This window comes from Nipponia nippon, unplaced genomic scaffold (assembly GCF_047370975.1).
Source record: "Nipponia nippon isolate SJK-2023a ecotype South Korea unplaced genomic scaffold, ASM4737097v1 scaffold_37, whole genome shotgun sequence".
Lineage (NCBI taxonomy): Eukaryota > Metazoa > Chordata > Aves > Pelecaniformes > Threskiornithidae > Nipponia > Nipponia nippon.
The window spans coordinates 1,079,862-1,099,661 of NW_028262355.1; the positions used below are offsets into that span (position 1 = coordinate 1,079,862).

General features: G+C 43.4%; 1 protein-coding gene across 2 annotated transcripts in view; it reads left to right on the forward strand.

Moving 5' to 3' along the window:
* DCC (DCC netrin 1 receptor) overlaps positions 1–19,800 on the forward strand; it is a 606,037-nt gene that overhangs the window by 400,821 nt on the left and 185,416 nt on the right. For both annotated transcript variants that reach the window (XM_087772741.1, XM_087772742.1), the window contains exons 8-9: positions 9,283–9,439; positions 18,934–19,088. In XM_087772741.1, the coding sequence (XP_087628867.1) occupies positions 9,283–9,439; positions 18,934–19,088 (312 nt within the window). The remainder of the gene's footprint in view (positions 1–9,282; positions 9,440–18,933; positions 19,089–19,800) is intronic.

Sequence of the window (19,800 nt, forward strand, 5' to 3'; positions counted from 1 at the left end):
GGTATTTGACCATGAAATGCCTTCCAAATCCCTTGGCTGCTTTAAAAATCTATAGCTTATTTTGGCTTTTTTCCGTGGGCGGCAGCTATTGGGGTCGGAGATGGCCGACTAGATTAACTGACCGGCATTTCCTCGGGGAGCGTTTGCGGGTGATTGAATTTCTTGCAATCAACAACCCATTGCCCCTCGCCCCCCCATTTTTCTTGGTGACTAATTGATGATGACAGATGTCACCTGCGCGGTGACGCCAGCCCTGCCTTCACAGAGAGCAAGAGCGCTTCTCTGAACACGAGAGCTGCTCAGTGGTGGGTTTGCCTGTTGTTTTCTTTTCTTTTTTTCTTTTTTTTTTACAGTGTGGTGTCAGTTAATTAATAAGATCTCTTCACTGCATGAACGTAAGCAGCCATCAAGGCCATATTTACCATTGATTTTCTTTCTTGCAAATGTGAATAGCAATTTTCTCAGCTGTAAAAGGGAAGAAATGGATTATAATATGCAGACAGATGTGCATACAGGCGTGCTGTCTTTCACATGCATGGGAAAAGATAAGTGCCTGCACGTGCCGGCCTGAGTCTCCCCTTGGAGAACTGCTGGCCAAGCTGTGTCCAAACCAAGCTCAGGTATGAAAACAGAAATATCTCAGATATACTGCAGTTAAAGAAATGATAGGAAAGTAGTTTGTATCATTTATAGGGGACTTTTTAAAACAAAATACTGAGTAGTGACCATGCCTGTGCTAAAAGTGCCGTTGCTGTGCCGGCAGAGCAGGGATGGGTGTGTGGATGTAGCGTATGTCCATGGAGGGCTGCAGCTGCCAGCCTGGGCATCACCAGCTCTCCAAAAATAAACGAAACCACTAAAACGTCTCCTTTCCTCGTGGAGCTGCAGTCACACCTGGTAGTTTGCTGGAATAGCGGTGCCAGGCAGCTCTTGGTACCATGTATCCTTAGACGTTGGTCAGCAGGACTTCATCTTCGTTGCCTTGACCCAGCCTGGTTTTTTGCCTAGAGTAGCTCTTAGGTGGCAATAGTTAATGATCTGAGAAAAATAAAATCATTTTCTGCTGACCCTGACCAAGCAGCTTTATTGCGGCAATGCAAACGCTGTCATCCCTGTAAATGCTCTCCTCCTTTCGGCCGCTGCACAAAGCTCTTTGCCTTGCCTTTCCTGCCTACGTCTTGCTACAGGTTCCAATAATTATTCTTAACTCCCCAAGGGGTCACAGTTGTACAAGGTATTGTTTTGCACATTTAACAGCAGTTAAGTGTCTGGGTTACATCTTCCTTAAAATAGCTTTCTACGTAACCATTGGGCAAAACTGCCCTGGATTAATTGGAATTATGGGGTCTTGTCATTCTATATTGCACTGCTGAATTTCAAAATAAGCACGGACGGCACATCTTTTGCCTCTTATAGGGGATCCAGACAAATTATATTTTAACCTGTGCTATTCCTTTGATAGTTATTGTAGCCTTCTTTGGTCTGACCTTACCCTTTTGCTGCTCTGACCACCCGACATGAGCTCTTCCCTGGACTTTCCTTCTGGCCTCTCTTCTTGCCCCCCACACCAGCACACCTCAGCTTTCAGATCTTGTAGTGAGCATCCCATTTCCCAGCCATTTATCCTTCTCTTTATTCCGCGTGCTTTGCCACCCCTTCGGGGGGCTCTCCCCATGGAAGAGGAGGGAAAAAATGGAAGTTGTTGACTCTTCTCTGGGAGAAGTAAAGGTGCAATGTGGTCGTCTTCTCCTTCTGTCTTCCCTCCAGTGCCTGTCCGTGCGTAAAACAGGGCTGGAGGTTGAAAAGAGTAAATGTTTGATGGATGTTCACCTTGGTTTTCTACCTGCTACTGAAAGGTGGTCAGCCTTTGGAACAGGCTGCCCAGGGAAGTGATTGAGTCTCCACCCCTGGAGGTATTTAAAAGACGGGTAGACGTGGTGCTTAGGGACATGGTTTAGTGGTGGACTTGGTAGTGATAGGTTAACGGTTGGACTCGATGATCTTAAGGGTTATCTTAACGATTCTATGATTCTATGATTCTATGATTGCAGTGACGAGCAGAGAATAAAACCCTGGAATAGCATGGCTGGTTGCAGGTGTAGGCTAGAGGGCAGTTCAGATGTCCCGAGTTTCAGGGGGGTGGGGAAGGGTCTGTTGGTGCTGGGTTTTGGGGCATGGCCCTCTGGGCATTTTTCCTTCACTAACTGCGGTTGCAGCTGCAAAGCCTAATGCTCCATCCTTGGGGACGGATCCTCTGCAAGCATCAACAGCACCTCCCTGTCAAGAGGAGCGTGTAGGAGGAGATTGACCGGCTTGTCTTTCGCGGAGGTGTCCCTGTTTACTAGTCTGAGATCACGCCTTTTAGCAAATAAGTAGCCTCCTTCCTCCCGCTATCACAAGTTCGCAATTAAGCTGGTTTCCTTACGTGCCTCTCTCGCCCGTATTGGAGAAAATGAGGCTAAAGAGACAAGAGAAGCACTGGTGTGTATTTAGCTTCTGATGCGGTTGTTATTGCGTAGGGTGGAACTATCAAAATCTCCCCAGTCTCCGTGAGATTTTGTATTTCAGATACATGCGTGCTGTTTCCAAAGCGCTGTTGGCCTAATCCTGCGAGGTGCTGAGGCGGGAGCGAATTCCTCCTACAGTAGCATCAGGCGTTGTTGACACACATGAACTTCAGTGATTTATAGCAAGGTTCGTAATGTCATAAAAGAGGCATAATAAAAATTAGTACTGCATGACTTGTTTCTAAGAACATCATTATGGCACCAAGTAATAATGAATTACTGTGCAAGAAGCCAGAAGGGAGGAAGTATGTATGGCAACGAGGACAGATCTTTTATTTGGTAAATTAGTATCGCTGCATATGGGCTGAAAATGTCTAAACATATGCTGATGTACCCTGACACCCTGGCACGTGCTCCGTGTCATTGGTAAAACCTGATGCGTGTGAACACATCGAATGTAGATGCGTGCACTCGCATACGAGCTGTGCCGACATGATCTCTGCTGGCGTTCGGAGGATGGATTTGAGCACGCGATGCCTGAAGAAATGCTTTTTGAATGTGACGCTTTGAAACTGCGTTGTATGGTTAATCGGCTGGATAAAAACTGGAAAGGCCAAATTTTGTAAACGGTCCCCAGGAAAGGTAATAGGAGTTGCTTCTGCAGAAAAGAGCATTTTGTTTGACCGTAAGTAATGAGCAGTAACTTGTCCAATCTGATACTTATTTGGGGCAGTAAATTATGCCTATTTCATATCTCCATGAAGGTCATCTGATAGAACATCTGCTTTTTTCCTAGCTGTTGGAAAGAAGACCAAAATGTAATTATTTAATGATCAGACCAAAACACTGTGATTCATTTGGTTCTTGTTTCTCCATTTCACTAATTCGCACTCATTTAATCACTTAACGTGGGACGATGAGAGCTCCTGGATCCATGTCCCAGGGCTTTCCCAGGGAACGTCTTCCTGCCGCACGTTAGCGTTGGGTTTTAGAAGTGGCATGGAGGATGGGTGACGAAATCCGTTGTTTCATCATGAAATTTCAAATGAAATTTTTAACTGCCTGTGTGAAATGCAGATTTTTTTTTTTCCTTGCATTCCCCTCTCAAGGCATGTACTAGATGGCTTAACATCGTTGGTGCCTCCAGACAGATGGGCTTCAGGCCCCGGGATCCCTGCGCCAAAGGATAATCCCTCGTACCGACACCAGGTTCTTTAGTGGCCCAAACCCTCCATCCTTGGCTGTTTTCCTTGATCTGGAGGAAAACAGATCTTGTTTACTGTCCCAACCTGCTTGTGGATGTATCTGGGATATGTAAGTTGTGGATTGCTTTGATATTCTGAGTTTGTCTAAATGAATCTGCAAGCGTTAAAGTAACGCTGTGTAAAAATACAGCTCCTCTCGTCTGCTGATCTCGGTGCGGTCTGTTAAATTAGAGACAATTAGTGATCGTGTTACGGATTTAATATTAATTGCAAATTCATATTTGTATGATAGCCAGTGCAAAGTAAAATTAGGAAACTCATGCTCTACACCCTAACTTTCCATTTTGTTTAGAGTTGTTCTAGTTCTTTCCCTAATGTACATGAATATTGATTTATTTTTTTTCAAGAACATAAACTAAGAATTTTTATTTTAATCCCCTTTTTAAAATTTAATGAAAATTTTAATTAATTTTTTCGGTCTGTCATTGCTGTGCGGGTGACAGCCGTGGGTCTGTAACCATCCCTGAGGCTTTGCCCCAGGAATCGCTGTTGGCCCCTCAGCTTCCCGAGCTGCCCGCGGTTCTGCTATTTAATGACATGGCCCCGTTAAAATACAAATGAAATAGGAAATATTTCTAAAATGAAATATTCCTAAAATGAAATAGGAATAATTCTTTCCAGAGTGCCTATGTTCTAAAAAAGGAGGAACCCACCAAAATGGATATCTATTACAGATCATCTTCTTTAAGGATGTTTTACTGGAAGAGTGCATCGCTTTTTCAGGTCCTAGGTGTTACACCTGCAGCATCTCTTGAGTTACAGGTATTCCTGCAGCGAGATTTTTTTCTCACTTATAACTTTGACAGTTTGCTCTGTGGAAGGTGTAAGATGGGTCAAAAAGATTCTGAATAAAAAAAAATAAATAAAAGACTGAATTCTCTGAATGCAGGAGTGCGACAAAAGGCTGGGTTGACCAGGCTATGGCTGTACTGAGCAACAGCAGACAATAAGCACTTATTTGATGTTATATCTGGAATTAAAATTCCATGTAAATTGCTTTTCCTTTTAACACTGAGGATTTGGAGATGAGAAGAGATTCACATTCTTATGTCATACTTGCAATCCATGCTGTACAAATGACTGATTTAAAGTGCTAAGCCCAAGGAAAATATTGCGGGGGGAGCGGGGAAGAGACTTGAATTAATCCACAAGGTTTATATTTTAACTTGAATAAAACATCTTGTTTTTTTTTTTCCTGAAATGAAATGCTTAACTTAAACCCTGAATGTTCTTTTTATGTTTTAAATACATTCAGTGAAATTTCCAAAAGTCTTTTAAAACTGAAATAGATTAAAAATTCATCTCTGTATTAAAAAAAATAAATCAAGAATTGAAATAGTTGTTAGAAGGCATAAAAAAATATTTTGAGGTAGTCTCTTGGCTGAAAATTTTCATTTGATGTCTTGAAATGTCATTTTGGCATCGGGGTATGTGGGATATTTAGGGGGAAGTGTGATTTGCAGCAGGAGGTTGAAGATTGTAAGTGTGATAGTTTTCTCATTTTTGCTGAAAAAGTAGCGAGTTTCCAATCCTATCAGCAAGCTCTAATTGACAGTATTTTAAAAGTCTAGATAGCCTATAGTAGATGTTCTTATTTTAAAAGTGTAAAACAGTGGCAGTTGCTTGAATAGCCTTTGCTTAGGTAAGGTTATAATTAAAAAAAAAAATACTACACGGATAATGTACATTAACCACTTTCTGTGAGATATAGACAGTTCCTATATATAGCCCAATCTCCTTCTGTATTAATTTATCCCCCGGAAAAATGAGTATAATTTTTAATTTAGGTGGGTGGCAACATGGTATAACTGGCTTAAATGTTGCACTTGAATTAAACACGAGTAACTAAAATCATGCAAATTTTAGTTGCTTTAAAAAGCAGAGAAGTCAAGCTCCTCTTTATCAGTTGAGAACTTGCTCCTCAATGCAGGTGACCAGGATAACTTTTAGGTCAAATATTACTGACATCCAAGAGCAACATTTTCTGTATGCACAGGAACTTCTCAGCTTATTTTTCATCTTAAACTTACAACTTCTTTCCTTAAACTTCTTTCCCTTTTCTGCCAACTTGGTAAATATGTTAAAAAAAAAAAAAAGGCAAATGAATATTTTTTTGTACAGAGGTACAAAACTGTGCTGAGATCTGTGTGTGTGTGTGTGTGTATATGCACATATATATATATATACACACATATACCTGCACACACACAAAGTCCCTGTGAGCACTCAAGTGAGAACATGAGATATTTTATAACTTGGATTTAGAGGATTTGCATCCATGTCTTTTACCGGGAGAGGCTCAGGAATAAACCCATGCCATCTCTTGCCACCTCTGCTTAGCAATAAGAATGTCATATCTTCTTGATACCAAATCCCTTGTGGGATATAATTACAAGGTTGGGTTTTTTTGTTTGTTCATTCATCATCTCTTCTTGTATATCCCACATAAGCTTTTGCTGGTCGCTAAAAACACAATTTAAAGGGTAGGCAGCTGCTGCTAATAGGATCTCCTCCCTACCTGCCTGCAGACATGTACATATATGTTTAAAAAAAAAAAAAAAAATCAAACCAACCTGTGAAAAGCATTACAAAACTCCCTGTCTCTTTGAACGAGGTCTCATATTCCTATTATTTTTAATTACAAACAGCCCATGACTGCTGTGTATGGGAAGCAGTGGCGAAGTGGGATGTCACGCACAATGTTTTGCCTTTAGTTGGTTTAAAACCCCATAAATAGTTGGCCTTGCGCATGTTCTATAACTGCTCTGTATTTTACCTTTAAATAAAGGCTGTAAACAAGCAGGTCCTGAACACCTACGTCAAACATATTTCTACATTTTTGAAGAAGGTTTGCTTTAGGAGTGCAAGGATGGGTCCTACTGGCAAAATAATATATGGTCACAAAACTCACCACTGATTCTGGATTGCAAATAACGGGGGATTTGGTTCTGAATTTGAGGTGCTCCATTTGGCTTCCTAAATGGAAACACGAAGATCCGTTCTGATCAGGCCTATATTCAGACCTTCTCTGTTGATCGTAGAGTCATTTATATATGTGGAAAATGAATCAAACAGCCCCGTTTTATGCTCGCTTTGTACAGAGGTAGACGATTATTCGCGCTGCCACGAGAGCAGAGAAAGATGCACTTTGCAAGGAGTTAATATAAACCACATCAGGCTAAAATCAGAGCCTGTCAGACTCTGATGAAGATGGTTTAACCAGTGGTGGATTGATCTTGTGTAGTCATATGAAAGATTGAAGGATTTCAGACATTACTCGCTGAGATAATTTCAGGTTATATGTCTCTCTATATTGTACTATTGTACTGTATATGTTTGCTATTCACTGCTAGCAACAATAAAAGTGAAATTGCTTTTGTCAGTGATAGCTCTACTGGGTTTACCGAAAGCCAGAGTAAAACACGTGCTCAGTGGACTGGAGCTTCAGTCCCAATCTTGCTGCTTTTCACCTCAGTTTTTCGCTATCGTTTTCCGAAGTTGACACCTAGCAGGGCAGCCGCTGCCGCACCCACGGGCAGGAGGTCACGATGGATTCATCTCCACATTTTAGATACTTATTCGGCATCTTTAAAGGGTAGATACCCTTGTTTGGTAGTTTGAGTAGCCCTTTGGGCTCCATCATCTGTGTTAGGTAGATGTCCTCATTTCTTATGGCGGGGAGCTTGGACACCCATATACACGTAGTCACGTATGCGTAGTCACCTGAATGTACATGTTTGGACTTGGGGCTGATCATAGCGCAAGTTTCTGAATACTAAAAGGGTTTTTGATGGAAGAGGGGTGCCAGACTGCCGTGCTCCACTGGGAGGATGGATATTTGGTGGAGGAAACACGGACCGGGGTGTTTTGTGGGGGAGCTGAGAGTTTCTACAGGCCCTCAGGTGCCAAAATAGTTAATAATGGGGCTTCTTCTGAAGTGCTGTGGTTTGATTTTAGGACCAGAACTCAACTGAAAAAGCCTCGTAGGTTTGTCTGTGTGTTTTTATCCAGTCATGCCCTTGGTACTTCTCTAGAGATGTTTGCCTATCGCAGCCTTGTTAGAAGACGACAATGCGCTTACACTTATAATACATCAGTCAACATACAGAATAGACCAGAAGGCCAAATCTGCTCACTCTTGACCGCGAAGCAAAATAGTCGCATCGTTGTAATATAAATGTACACAGAATTACGCTTTAGTCTTGTGTTTGCACATTATTTAGATCAGTGGCCCATGACTAAGGACGCTAAGCACAATCTCAGTGCAAATAATGGATCACAACTTTGCAGCCAAAAGAGCTGAGACTATGGCTTATTATTTTCTTTCAACACATCATTACTCTGGAAATGCCACTGGGAAATTCCTTAATTCCCTCTGGTTTTGGATTGATCACAATAAGTAGGGGGTAATCATATTTGGTATTAATAATAGCAATATTCATGGCTTTTAATAATAATTTAGAGATAATATAAGAAAATACTAAGTTAGTACTCAGTGAATGTTGTGCTTTTTATGTAAAGCTATTCTTCGTAAGCTGTTTAGATAATACAGCGCTGTTAATGATCTCACAGTAAATTAATGCTACTAATATAGTTCACAGTACGTGCATAGGGAGTGACCAAAAAAGATTTGCAATAATGAAAAAAAGAAATTGCTTTTTGGTTCAATACCGATGGTGAAAACCTGCTTTCAAGGGCTGGTGCGGCCCGTGAAATTGGACCTCATACATCACGTTTGCCCTCGGAGAAGGTTAGGTGACTGTGGATGCTCTGTAAGACACATGTGCTAAATCAGTACGTAGCTGATCACTTAAATTATTGTTAAAAAATAATTTATTTTTTTTTCATTTTTGTTGATGGGCCAGCTTTCACATGGACTTAGTAAGCAACAACCAAACCCTTAAGAAGTACTGTTCTAAAATTAATTTTACTGCTTGACTCTGCAGTTTAGCCATTTCTGGGTTTTGCATGTAGACTGAACACTTCTCGGTATGAAACGGTGTTGATATTAAGTCTCTGTGTTTTTGTTTTATCCCACTTTAATGTAGTTATGTAGTAAGTCACGTGCCGAAGCACGAGTTTCTGCTCTTCCCAGACCAGTTGGGTTGTAGGCTTCAGGCTTTGAGTGGTCAGTTATTGCTTGTTTATGAGGTTAAATACTTCTGCTTGGGGCACAAGAGGCAAAACCAGTGAAACAGGAGTGAACAAAAGAACGTATCATACTGATCGCTCGTGTAAGAAATAATTTCCAAGGAAGCAGTCTACTCGAGTTTTGCATGGTGTTGTTCGCTTTAGAGGATGGTTCAGGATGGTGTATTTTAAGGTGTGATTTTACTGTTAGTTTTTTTTTCTCTCTCTTTTATCCCCTGTCATTTTCTTCACGCTTATTCCATGCCACCTCGGCCCTTTGTTTCATAACACCTCAGCCGTGGCCACCACGGCACCTCCCGCCCGCCCCGACACCCCCGTGCCACCGGCCTCTCTGACTGACTCCTCTCCTTCCCCTCCAGCCGTCCCAAGTTCCGGTGTCCTCCCCTCTGCCCCCCGAGATGTGGTCCCTGTTTTGGTCTCCAGCCGATTTGTCCGTCTCAGCTGGCGCCCGCCCGCAGAAGCCAGAGGCAGCGTCCAGACGTACACGGTCTTCTTCTCCAGGGATGGCGTCAACAGGTAGGCATCAACAGACCACAGGTCTCCTCTGGATGGGGGCATAGTCCTAAGAGCGTTTGAGGTCTTTACGAGTACCTTGCAAATGGTTCTCGACCTTGTGTTCTTCTCCCTGGGGTAAAAGAAGCGTGAAGCTAGAAATGCCTTTTGTTGCCGTATGTTTTTATAGACATCACATTGACATTTGTATAACAGTGCTCATTGTCTCTGGTATGAAGGACCATTTGCGTTGACAGTGGTGTCTACGGATCAGATCTATCTATCTGTCTCCTCCAGCTCTTACTTGACTGCCTAACATCAAGTATTGTTAGCTCCACATTTTACCGTTCACCTTCCTGTGAAGACGCAGGCTCAAGCGTTCTTTGCATCGCTGGCGGAGGTGAATTTGTTGAGCCCTAATGAACCAGAGAGGAGGACCACTTTTAGAGCAGTGTAAATGGAGTAAGACCTTGAAAACAGCCAGGCAGCGGGTTGTGAAGATTTTACATGATTGCAACTACAGTGGACCAGCCTGGGCTGTTCTGGCCCTGTGGCTTAGAGCTGCACAGCAGATAGCTCTTTTGTGATGATGGCACTGTAGGTTGTTTGGTGTTTGCATGATTCCTCATCGTATATGCTCATTTCACACTCCAGAAGGTACTTGGGTTTTGTTTTCTTTTCCTAACTTGGTAAATGATTTTATGCCTGAGAAAAATCTTGTGTTTTTCTCTTCCTGTACATCATTATGAAAGAACTCACTTGAAATATCCTGGCCTGTATTTCACTGCCCTTAGGATATACTGCAGCTGCTGGCTGGTGACTGGTACTTGTGTGCGTGCTGGTGGGAGCTCAGCTTCTGAGGGGACTTGAATAGGAATCGATATGGAATTGAAAAATGAGCAGATATATATTGGATTCGTGAGAGCTAAAGAAGGTGGGACCCCACAGTTATCAGTGAGCTCCCCTTTGCCGCAGCGTGGGCTTATCCTTTATCCGAAAGGCTTCAGTCTTGCAGCCAAAATTTCCTGCCACTGCCTGGACATTTGCAAGCTTCTCATCTTAATCTCTAACAAGGTCCAGCTTTCTTTAATAGCCTTATAGATTGGGTTTTATTTGTTTTAATGCTTGTAGACAATTTGATAGCTACAGGAGCAGTACCTGCTGCAAGAGGCAGGTGTCCTAAATAGAACAGCGTATCCATCTCTGCCAGCTGAGCAGCCTTGAAAGGACACAACACCCAAAGCACTCGGGATGAGGGTGTGAAATGCGCTCTCCCTCTGTAAAAGAAAGCTCTTAAATTCAAGTTGGCATTTCTGAGGCCAGTGCTGGAGGCAAGTGTCTTCTGCAGCAGGGTGTCACTTGCGGGATGAACGGCACGTAGGCAGTGGGGAGGGTTTGTGGCGAAAACATGGGGTAGGAGCCAGGCTTGGGTTTGGTTCACAGGTCAGACGCGGGCATCTCACCTTCCACAAGTCCCTCCGAGCCTGACTGTGAGCAGAGAGGGAGAGACAGGAGCAGAGCGAGACAGATGGGGCAGAGGTTTCAGAGTTCAGATCTCCGTCCTGCGTCGGATCGAGTCTCCAGTTGCGGCTAGTTTGTATGAAATGAGAATGACACCTCACTGGAGCGTCAGGAAGGGGATATGTTGAAGGTTGGAAGGTATTAGTTGGCCCTAGAAAAGTAACTGATGCAAAAAGAGCAATAAATGAGTTCAGTGGGAAGCGAGGATGCTCAGCGGCTCCCTTGTTGCTCCCAGCGTGGGTACCAAAGCGGGATTCGCGTGGCTGAATCAAATGGTTTGGCACAGATGGGACTTAAAGTTTCTCTGCAGCCGTCGCCGCCAGTAATAGTGGAACAGGGCACTGTTGTAATCCCGTCTCATTTATTTTAACTCTGTCTCAAAAACATCAGAGTTGCCACACAGAGCCGGATTGAGGCATATTCTAACTCAGCCTTTTAGTTTAGAAGTAAGGAGAAAATACTAATATTCTTATGAGGCCTTTAAATAGTGGTGTTTCTGAGATGAAAAAAGATGTAAAAAGAGCTCACCCCGGATTCCCGTACGCTTCAAAATAATTTTCTTCCAGAATTTCCATAGTGCTGCTCAAAGTTCTGGGTACCAGAAGGATGCATTAGTCCCATTCCCAACTAGCTGTGTGCCCAGTTAAAGAGTCTCCAGTGGAAGACGGTGGGCTCTGTGTTAAAATAACTACACAAATAAAGAAAAGAAAATAAAATTAAAATTCCACTATGCTTTCTCCAGTGAAAGATTCAAAATACAACCTGTGGTATAAAACTTTTGAATATGCGCCTGCAGTCTTACAAGCTTTCAGACAAACTGGGCGCTAAAATTAAGGTAGTTTTCCTTAAAGGAAAAAAGTAAAAGCTTCCATGGAATTTTTGACTTGTTTATTGTTTACGCATTATTTTTACAAAAGAGCTATTTTGCTGTTTGCAAAAATAAATATTGGCTTTGACATTAACCTCAGGGATGCAAAGGGATTGTCAGAGAAATTACTGTAAGTCTGGAGTATGGCGATCGTCCGGGGTTCGATTTGCGTGACAGCTGGCAGCACCACCAAGGCCAACACAACACAGAAGGCACACGGCCATTTCAGGGACCGTCCAGAAAAAATAGTCTTTCATGTTTTGAACTCTCTCATAAGGTTTTTTTTCAGCTCACCCTTTCAAAGAAACCCCTTTTGGAAGTGATTGCACTTAGTGCTGTAGCGTAATCACCAGAGCCCTTCTGATGGGATGCTCTTTAATCTTCGTACTCAGCTAGGCATCCTGCGTGGGATCAAATGGTTTTGCCTGCTGATAAGGATGATTGGAAAGAGCACTTAAAGGTAAAAGGCAAGTTTCTCAGAAAAGGATAAAACAAACCTTAAATCTATTAGAAATAAATAAACAGCCAACCAATGCACCTGCACTCAGGGAAGTTTCTAGTTGAGATAAAAGTTCAGATTTAAAAGTGAGAGATTCTGTAACATTTAGAATCATAGAATCGTTTAGGTTGGAAAAGACCCTTAAGATCATCGAGTCCAACCGTTCACCCAGCACTGCCAAGTCCACTGCTAAACCATGTACCTAAGCACCACGTCTACCCGTCTTTTAAATACCTCCAGGGATGGGGACTCAACCCCTTCCCTGGGCAGCCTGGTCCAGGGCCTGACAGCCCTTTGGGTAAAGAAGTTTTTCCTAATATCCAACCTAAACCTGCCCTGGCGCAGCTTGAGGCCGTTTCCTCTCATCCTATCGCTTGTTCCTTGGGAGAAGAGACCGACCTCCCCCGGCTCCAGCCTTCTTCCAGGCAGTTGCAGAGAGCGATGAGGGCTCCCCTCAGCCTCCTCTTCTCCAGGCTGAGCCCCCCCAGCTCCCCCAGCCGCTCCTCCCCAGCCTTGGGCTCCAGACCCTGCCCCAGCCTCGCTGCCCTGCTCTGGCCACGCTCCAGCCCCTCCATGGCCTTCTTGGGCTGAGGGGCCCAGCGCTGAGCACAGGATTTGAGGGGCGGCCTCACCAGTGCCCAGTGCAGGGGCACCATCACCTCCCTGCTCCTGCTGGCCACACTATTCCTGATACAAGCCAGGATGCCATTGGCCCTCTTGGCCACCTGGGCACACTGCTGGCTCATGTTCAGGCGGCTGTTGAGCAGCACCCCCAGGTCCTTTTCTGCCGGGCAAAGGCCGATATGTAGCAGGCTGTTGAGGAAAAAATGAGCAGAAATAGAGGATTTAATGTATGGGATCTGTTAGTAGATACGTAATTCTTAGTATACATTTGATTGTGCTTATTTTCTGTTAAAATATAGTGGACTGTAATAATAGACTATAATGCATGAATTTCGATGGATATCACTCTTCAAGGTGTACACACACAGAGTCCATAAAAATTCATCCTGCCATGCATGAGAACTGTTCCAGAAGAGAAAGGAGCTATTTTAGGTTTCACTTGGTGTTATAAGCTCACTCAAAAAAAATGCCTTTTTATACACAAGTAATAAGGTCACCCAAAAGATCAAAAATGCAGAGTTTACCAATGTAATGGGTAAATCTCTGCCTTTTTGATTTGCTTCCCATTTTACTGCTGGGATGCTGCCCAGATTGTGAGCTCTTGGGAACGGGGTGTCCCTGTGTGCTGCAAGGGCGGAGGTGCTGCTTCATCTCTGGCATCTCTCACATCCACATGCTGTTGAAACTTTAATTTTAGTTAATTTTTTTTTTTTTTTTAAGCTAGAGGCAGTCTTCAGGTGGGAAGCATTGGATCCTTCCAAACCAACAGCATTTGTGTTTGGATGTTACCCACGTTTAATTGCAAACTGATTTGAAGTAGCAATTTTTTTGTTCTGAGCATTTGCAAAATGGGCCAGATTCGATATTTCAATCCACAGCCAGGTTGAAATTTTGATCTGATTTTGATGTTCAAATTTGCTCTCAGCCTCATGGTTTGTTCCCTCTTCTCATCTATCTCTGCTGGTTTGCTTCTCAATGAGCAAGCATTGATTCGCGCAGGCATTTGATATTTATGCGGCAGTGTATTAGTCACCACAAAGAAAGAGACATTGTTTATTTTTGCTGATTTGCTCTTGATCTATCTCTGAACCAAAAAATAACTCTACAAATGTACTCTCCAGACATATTTAATTACCTGTGCGCAGTTTTAAATGAATTCTGCCTTCCCGGTGAGAATTTACATCGCTATATTTAAAATTTAAAATTTAATGTGCAATAAAAAAATTCACTATATTTATTTCTAAATAATGAGATCTATTTATACGGTAATATATTTCTGTTTAGCATTTTAGATGAGGCACAAAGCCCAAGAATACCGTTCCGTTTTTGATTGCAACCTTTGAAATATCAAGTTGACTTAAATAATGCGTCCTGATTTGTAGCTGTCTTTCTTTTTTAATGGACTATTAGAAAACATTTTTCCAAATAAATGAAATTAAATGCTCTGATCTGAAAAAGAAAACAAAAAAGAAAAAGCAAATGACCTTGGAAATCAGCAGTATTACAGCTGAACGTAAAACCCGTTGACGAAGGACTCTTTTGCAAGATTGGGTTTTATTTTTAGTTGAACATTCACTAGAACTTCTTTTCAGTGGCAAATTAATAAACACCTAGATAGTCACAACAAGGTAATAGATCTCCCAGTTTAGCTTCCTGCATGTTGCAGATTGAAGAAATGAGTCAAGGGACTGCTTAATTGAATACAAAACCTTATATTTGATTAAAGCCTATCTTCAGAATTCAGCTGAAGTTCTAAAATATCGTTCCCAGATGATCTATTTACATTAGTTTTGAGGTTTGCTTATTATAATCAAGGACTTTATGTTATTTTGTGGGAGAATGATAATCGGAGATAAAAAAAAGAACTCAAGGTAGTAAAAGTCCGTCCATTTTAAAATTAATAGTATTCATTTCACAGCAAGGAGCATTAATGTGACTTGTCTTACTTGAAGTAACTAATTAGGTGTTTGAAACATTATAAAAGCATTTGTTACACACCTAAGAGATATATGGGAACTGTAATTATCTTTTTTTACATGCTGATATCCTAATGTAACATGATCTTCAGTCACTGGAAATTACATGTCGAAGCCTCCATTTTACAAGAAAGTGGATGACTTTAGTCAAGGTCTTTTATTTTTAGACTGTAATTCATGGCCCAGATGGGTTCAAAAAAGAAAACCCCAAATGTAAAGGTGCATGATTCGAGGATGTTTGGTGCTTTTTAGATTATTCCAGCATTGCGGTAGCATCTGTAGTGCACTGACCCCTTGCTGGGAAGCAGGATGGACTCTTGTAGGTGGGTGACCCTCATCTCACCTAACTTCAGCCTGAGTGCGTGCCAGCGGGGCAGGGTACTGGGGCTCAAGGGAGAAAGACAGCCCCGTGTTTTACGCGATCCATCTGATGTGTTTTAGACATCTATTTTACAAAGACAAGTGTAGTGGTGTTATATTCTTAAGGAGTTTTTTTTTTCTCTTTGCTAGCTGGAGGGTTTAAGGCAGCGTAGAAGACGTCACTGCCCAGCGTGACGTTGGCAGGTGGCCCATTCAAACAAAAGGGATAATTTTTTCTCACGGCTCATAATTACAATGCCACAGAAACCAAAAACAGTGGGGTCAGAGAATTGACAGTTTGAGGGAGATGGACCCACATGGGTGCCTGTGATCATCTGCGTGCCGAAAATCCTGAAACGTGTGAGCAAGAGCTCTACGCCAGGAGAATAACCAGGTATTTCTGTCCTATGCCAGGAAAATAACCAGATATTTCTATCCTGGTTCACTTACTCCTCTAAGTGTCTCTTATCTGGCTGCTGCCAGGCTGTGAGATGGGGCTGGGTGGGCTGCTGGTTGTTCTCGCATCTCAGCCTGCCCAGAGGGAAACCTCAGCCCTTTCTTTTGCTTTATTCCTCTTGATCTCAGTCCTGGGCTGTTTGTTTGATGATTATTCAGCCTTTTAGGAAAATCTGGAACTTTTTTTTTATACAGTCCATTTCTAATGGTTTTTTGAGTTACAAGATCTTGCACTGCCCATCAGCTTCTGGTGTTGCATTTCGAAGATACTCTACATCTGATAGCTAGAAAACCCAAGCTATAGAAAGTAAAACATATAAAGGTTTAATTTGCTCAGTGCTTTCTTGAGTTGCATGGAAGGAACATGCTGGCTGGCCAAGAACGGGGAAACTTCCCTGTGTGATTTTTCAGCATGGGCTGGGGACAGCCCAGGGCTTCTCCTGTTCAACGCTGCTCCCAAACTGGAGCTCCTGGTTTGCACAGAGGAGTGTCCTGGGAGATGGACTTCAGTATCACCACTGAAATCCAATGGAAGATGGACACTGAAGGTGCTGAGATTGTGTTTGAAGATGATTGCGTGAGAGTCTAATCAAAGCACTTGCTTGGATGCTTCTGAGTGGCCGAGGCTGGGACGCGATGCAGCAAATGCAGATCTGAGAAGAGGAATGACAGCCCTGGGTCTCCTCGTGCCTCTGTGATGGGGCTGGATTTTATCCATTGCTCTGTGACCTCAGTATTGGCTACAAAATGGCCTGTGTCAGAATTTCACTCCTCATCGCAGCACTTCACACCCACATCCCCAACTACACAAGATGAGCGAGTTGTGCTGGTTCAGCCCCTTTAGTCTAAAACGCAGCTTTGATTCGGCTCAGGAGGTCACTCAACAGCAACGTCAGTGCCAAGGGCACCAGATATGCGTACTTTTTTTTTTTTCTTTCTTACTAGATAATCGGAAAAGACTTACTGAAAGAGTGCTACAAACCATTCCGCTTCTCCAGACTTGCATATATATATCGCCACAGGTACCGCTGTCACAGAGAAGTGTTAAAACAGAGATCTGACTGGAGTTTTCTTCAATCACGTCATCTCCTTTTTCTTCTCTCTCTTCTTTCCTGCTATTTTGGGACTGAAAGGCAGTCTTGTTGCTTCTTTTCCCTTAAAAAAAAAATGAAGTATACAATGAGATATAGTTGCCAACAGTCCCATCATCCTGCAGGTAGGAAGTCTGCTGGAATAGAGGCATTAAACTCCTGTTGTCTCTGCTAAGGGACGATCCAACCGTTTATCCACAGGGAATGTTCATCCAAGCTTTGTTCAGTCAATCCTCGGAGGGCTGGAGTGACGGTGGAGCCTGGCGCTCGGAGGACAGGACCGTTCTTTGGTCTGAGAAATTTCATTTTGAGGAAACATTCCCCAAAGGGACAATAATCTCCGTTCTCTGAATTGCTGCTATGCCTAGTGCAGCCCAGAGAACTGCAGCAGCACTACGCGAAGTTTGGCAATTAGCTGATTCAGTCTTAAATGATTTTGTTTCTGCAGCATGAAATCTACCTTTTTGTTGTTGCTTTTCAGAGGGCTTCTAGGAAAGGAGAGGAGCGACGCACGCCACCCATAGTAAATGGGTTACAAAAGCAATTTTACCTATTTCTGTTTGCAGATTGTCCATGAAATGGCTGTGATTTCATCCAATTTAAACCCTGCTTTACTGTTTAGGGATTGTGTTTTTCCCAGATAATCCCATGTTAATGACTCCTAGGTCTGGACCTTCCTCACCAGTCGTTTTCTCTCACAAAGCCACAGCTAGGCAGAGCTTTGCTTGACCCAAGGCAGAGATGCCAGTGCCAGGGTGCAGATACCTCTTTAGCTCTGGGTGCTTCTGTTGCCAGGAAGAATTATATGGTTCTTGCCCTGATGGGAGGATGATGTCCTGCGCGTCTCGCTGGCCAGGGGCTGCCACCTCCCGATGTCTGGGCTGCGCCTTTATTCTGGAGACCGCCACTGGCCAGTTACCCCAGGACTCCCCACTGGGAGCAGCTAATGGAGGAGTATCAATGGCATTTTTTGCCATGGCTTAGTGCTGGCAAACTGCTGGCCCAGTAGGGCAGAAACCCGTCTGTTGCAGGCAATAGCGAGCTGCAGTGTCTCTTGAAGCAAATTTGGTGCTGGACAGCAGGCAGGCTCACTGTTGCTCCTCGGGAGGAGAAGCACCTGCTGCCCGCAGGCACCAGTTTCCCAGCACAGCTGATGGCCAACTTTGCATATGTGAGATGGTGTCCGACCTTCTTTCTGCATTAGAATAATAGAATCGTTTAGGTTGGAAAAGACCTTTCAGATCATCAAGTACAACTGTTAACCCAGCACTGCCAAGCCCACCACTAAACCATGTCCTCAAGCACCACGTCTACCCGGCTTTTAAATACATTCAGGGATGGGGACTCAACCCCTTCCCTGGGCAGCCTGGTCCAGGGCCTGACAGCCCTTTGGGTAAAGAAGTTTTTCCTAATATCCAACCTAAACCTGCCCTGGCGCAGCTTGAGGCTGTTCCCTCTCGTCCCATCGCTTGTTCCTGGGGAGAAGAGACCGAACCCCCCCTGGCTCCAGCCTCCTTCCAGGCAGTTGCAGAGAGCGATGAGGGCTCCCCTCAGCCTCCTCTTCTCCAGGCTGAGCACCCCCAGCTCCCCCAGCCGCTCCTCCCCAGCCTTGTGCTCCAGCCCCTGCCCCAGCCTCGCTGCCCTAAACAGCAACTGGGAGAAGGCTGCCCCAGAACTGCCTGGGTGCTCATCTTGCCTTGGGTTTTCATTTTAGGAAACGATGGGGTTAGCCACATCCTAGAAAAGGTTCTGTGTTGTCCCTTGGCCTGTGAAACAGCTGTGTCTCACTTCCTATACCAGAGCTGTGTTCCATTATTGAATAGCTATTTCTTTCCATCAATATTTCTTTTTTGTTATATTAAGAAAGGTATAGAACCAATGCGCTATATACCTTATGAAGTGTTAAAATACGAGTTGTCTTTGTAGTGCTTGTAACATTCCCAGTGGGGCCTGTTACTTGAATTAGGCTTTTTAAAGTAAAAATCAAAAAAAACCCTATAGACAAACAAGCGTTGAACTGAAGTTTGATACATAATCATTCCTTGCAGGCTACCAGCTGCATAAATAAGAAATGCTTTAAGATCCAAATGCATTTTAAAATTTTTTTTTTTGCTTCGTTTTAGGGAGCGGGCAGTCAACACATCTCAGTCTGGGACACTTCAACTTACTGTGGGCAACCTGAAGCCGGAGGAGACCTACACCTTCCGAGTGGTGGCATACAACGAGTGGGGACCGGGAGAGAGCTCGCAGCCCGTCAAGGTCGCCACGCAGCCGGAGCGTGAGTGTGCGCAGGCTCGGGGTCTTGGCGAGGGTGGCAGCAAGGGCTATAGCCGTGAACTGCAGCCCTGCGGTTCTCGTGGTGCGTTGCTTTAAGGTTTTCTCCTCTTAGAAAATATGACCTAAACCTTATGCACAGTGAAGAAAACCTTTCCTCAATTTGTAATATTTCTTACAGAGCATCTGGCTGCTCAACAGCAGCATATTGCTAGTTTTTATCATGACTTTGATGATCAAACATCCCGTTTTCTATTATGTGACAGCATAAAGGATATCAAAAGCTATGCTATGGTACATAAGGAGTTGGTTTTTTACCAGGAAACGTGATAAACTTACTGAAGGATACAAAAACTTTCCACTGGAGTAAATGTTTTGGCTTATTGGTGTTTAAAAGCAAATATTTTCTATTAGTTAATGCTTAGCAGTAAGCTTGTTTTATAAATCTTTGGAGCAGGTGGGAACCTTTCAGCAGACGCTTTTTCTGTAGGTCTCATTTTATCGTATTTGCGCACGTCTGGTCTCAAGAAAGAAGAGAAATTTCTTCTGGTTGAGTTTGTCCTTTTGCAGTTTTTTCTCGCTTGGAAGGTCCAAGAAGGGCTGTTGCAGAGAGAGAATTGAAACATTATTTGAGCCCTTCCATTGCAAAATTAATTCTTCAGAAGAATTGGCCATAAAAAGGGGAATGGTATCTAGTTCTTAGCACAGAGATGGGT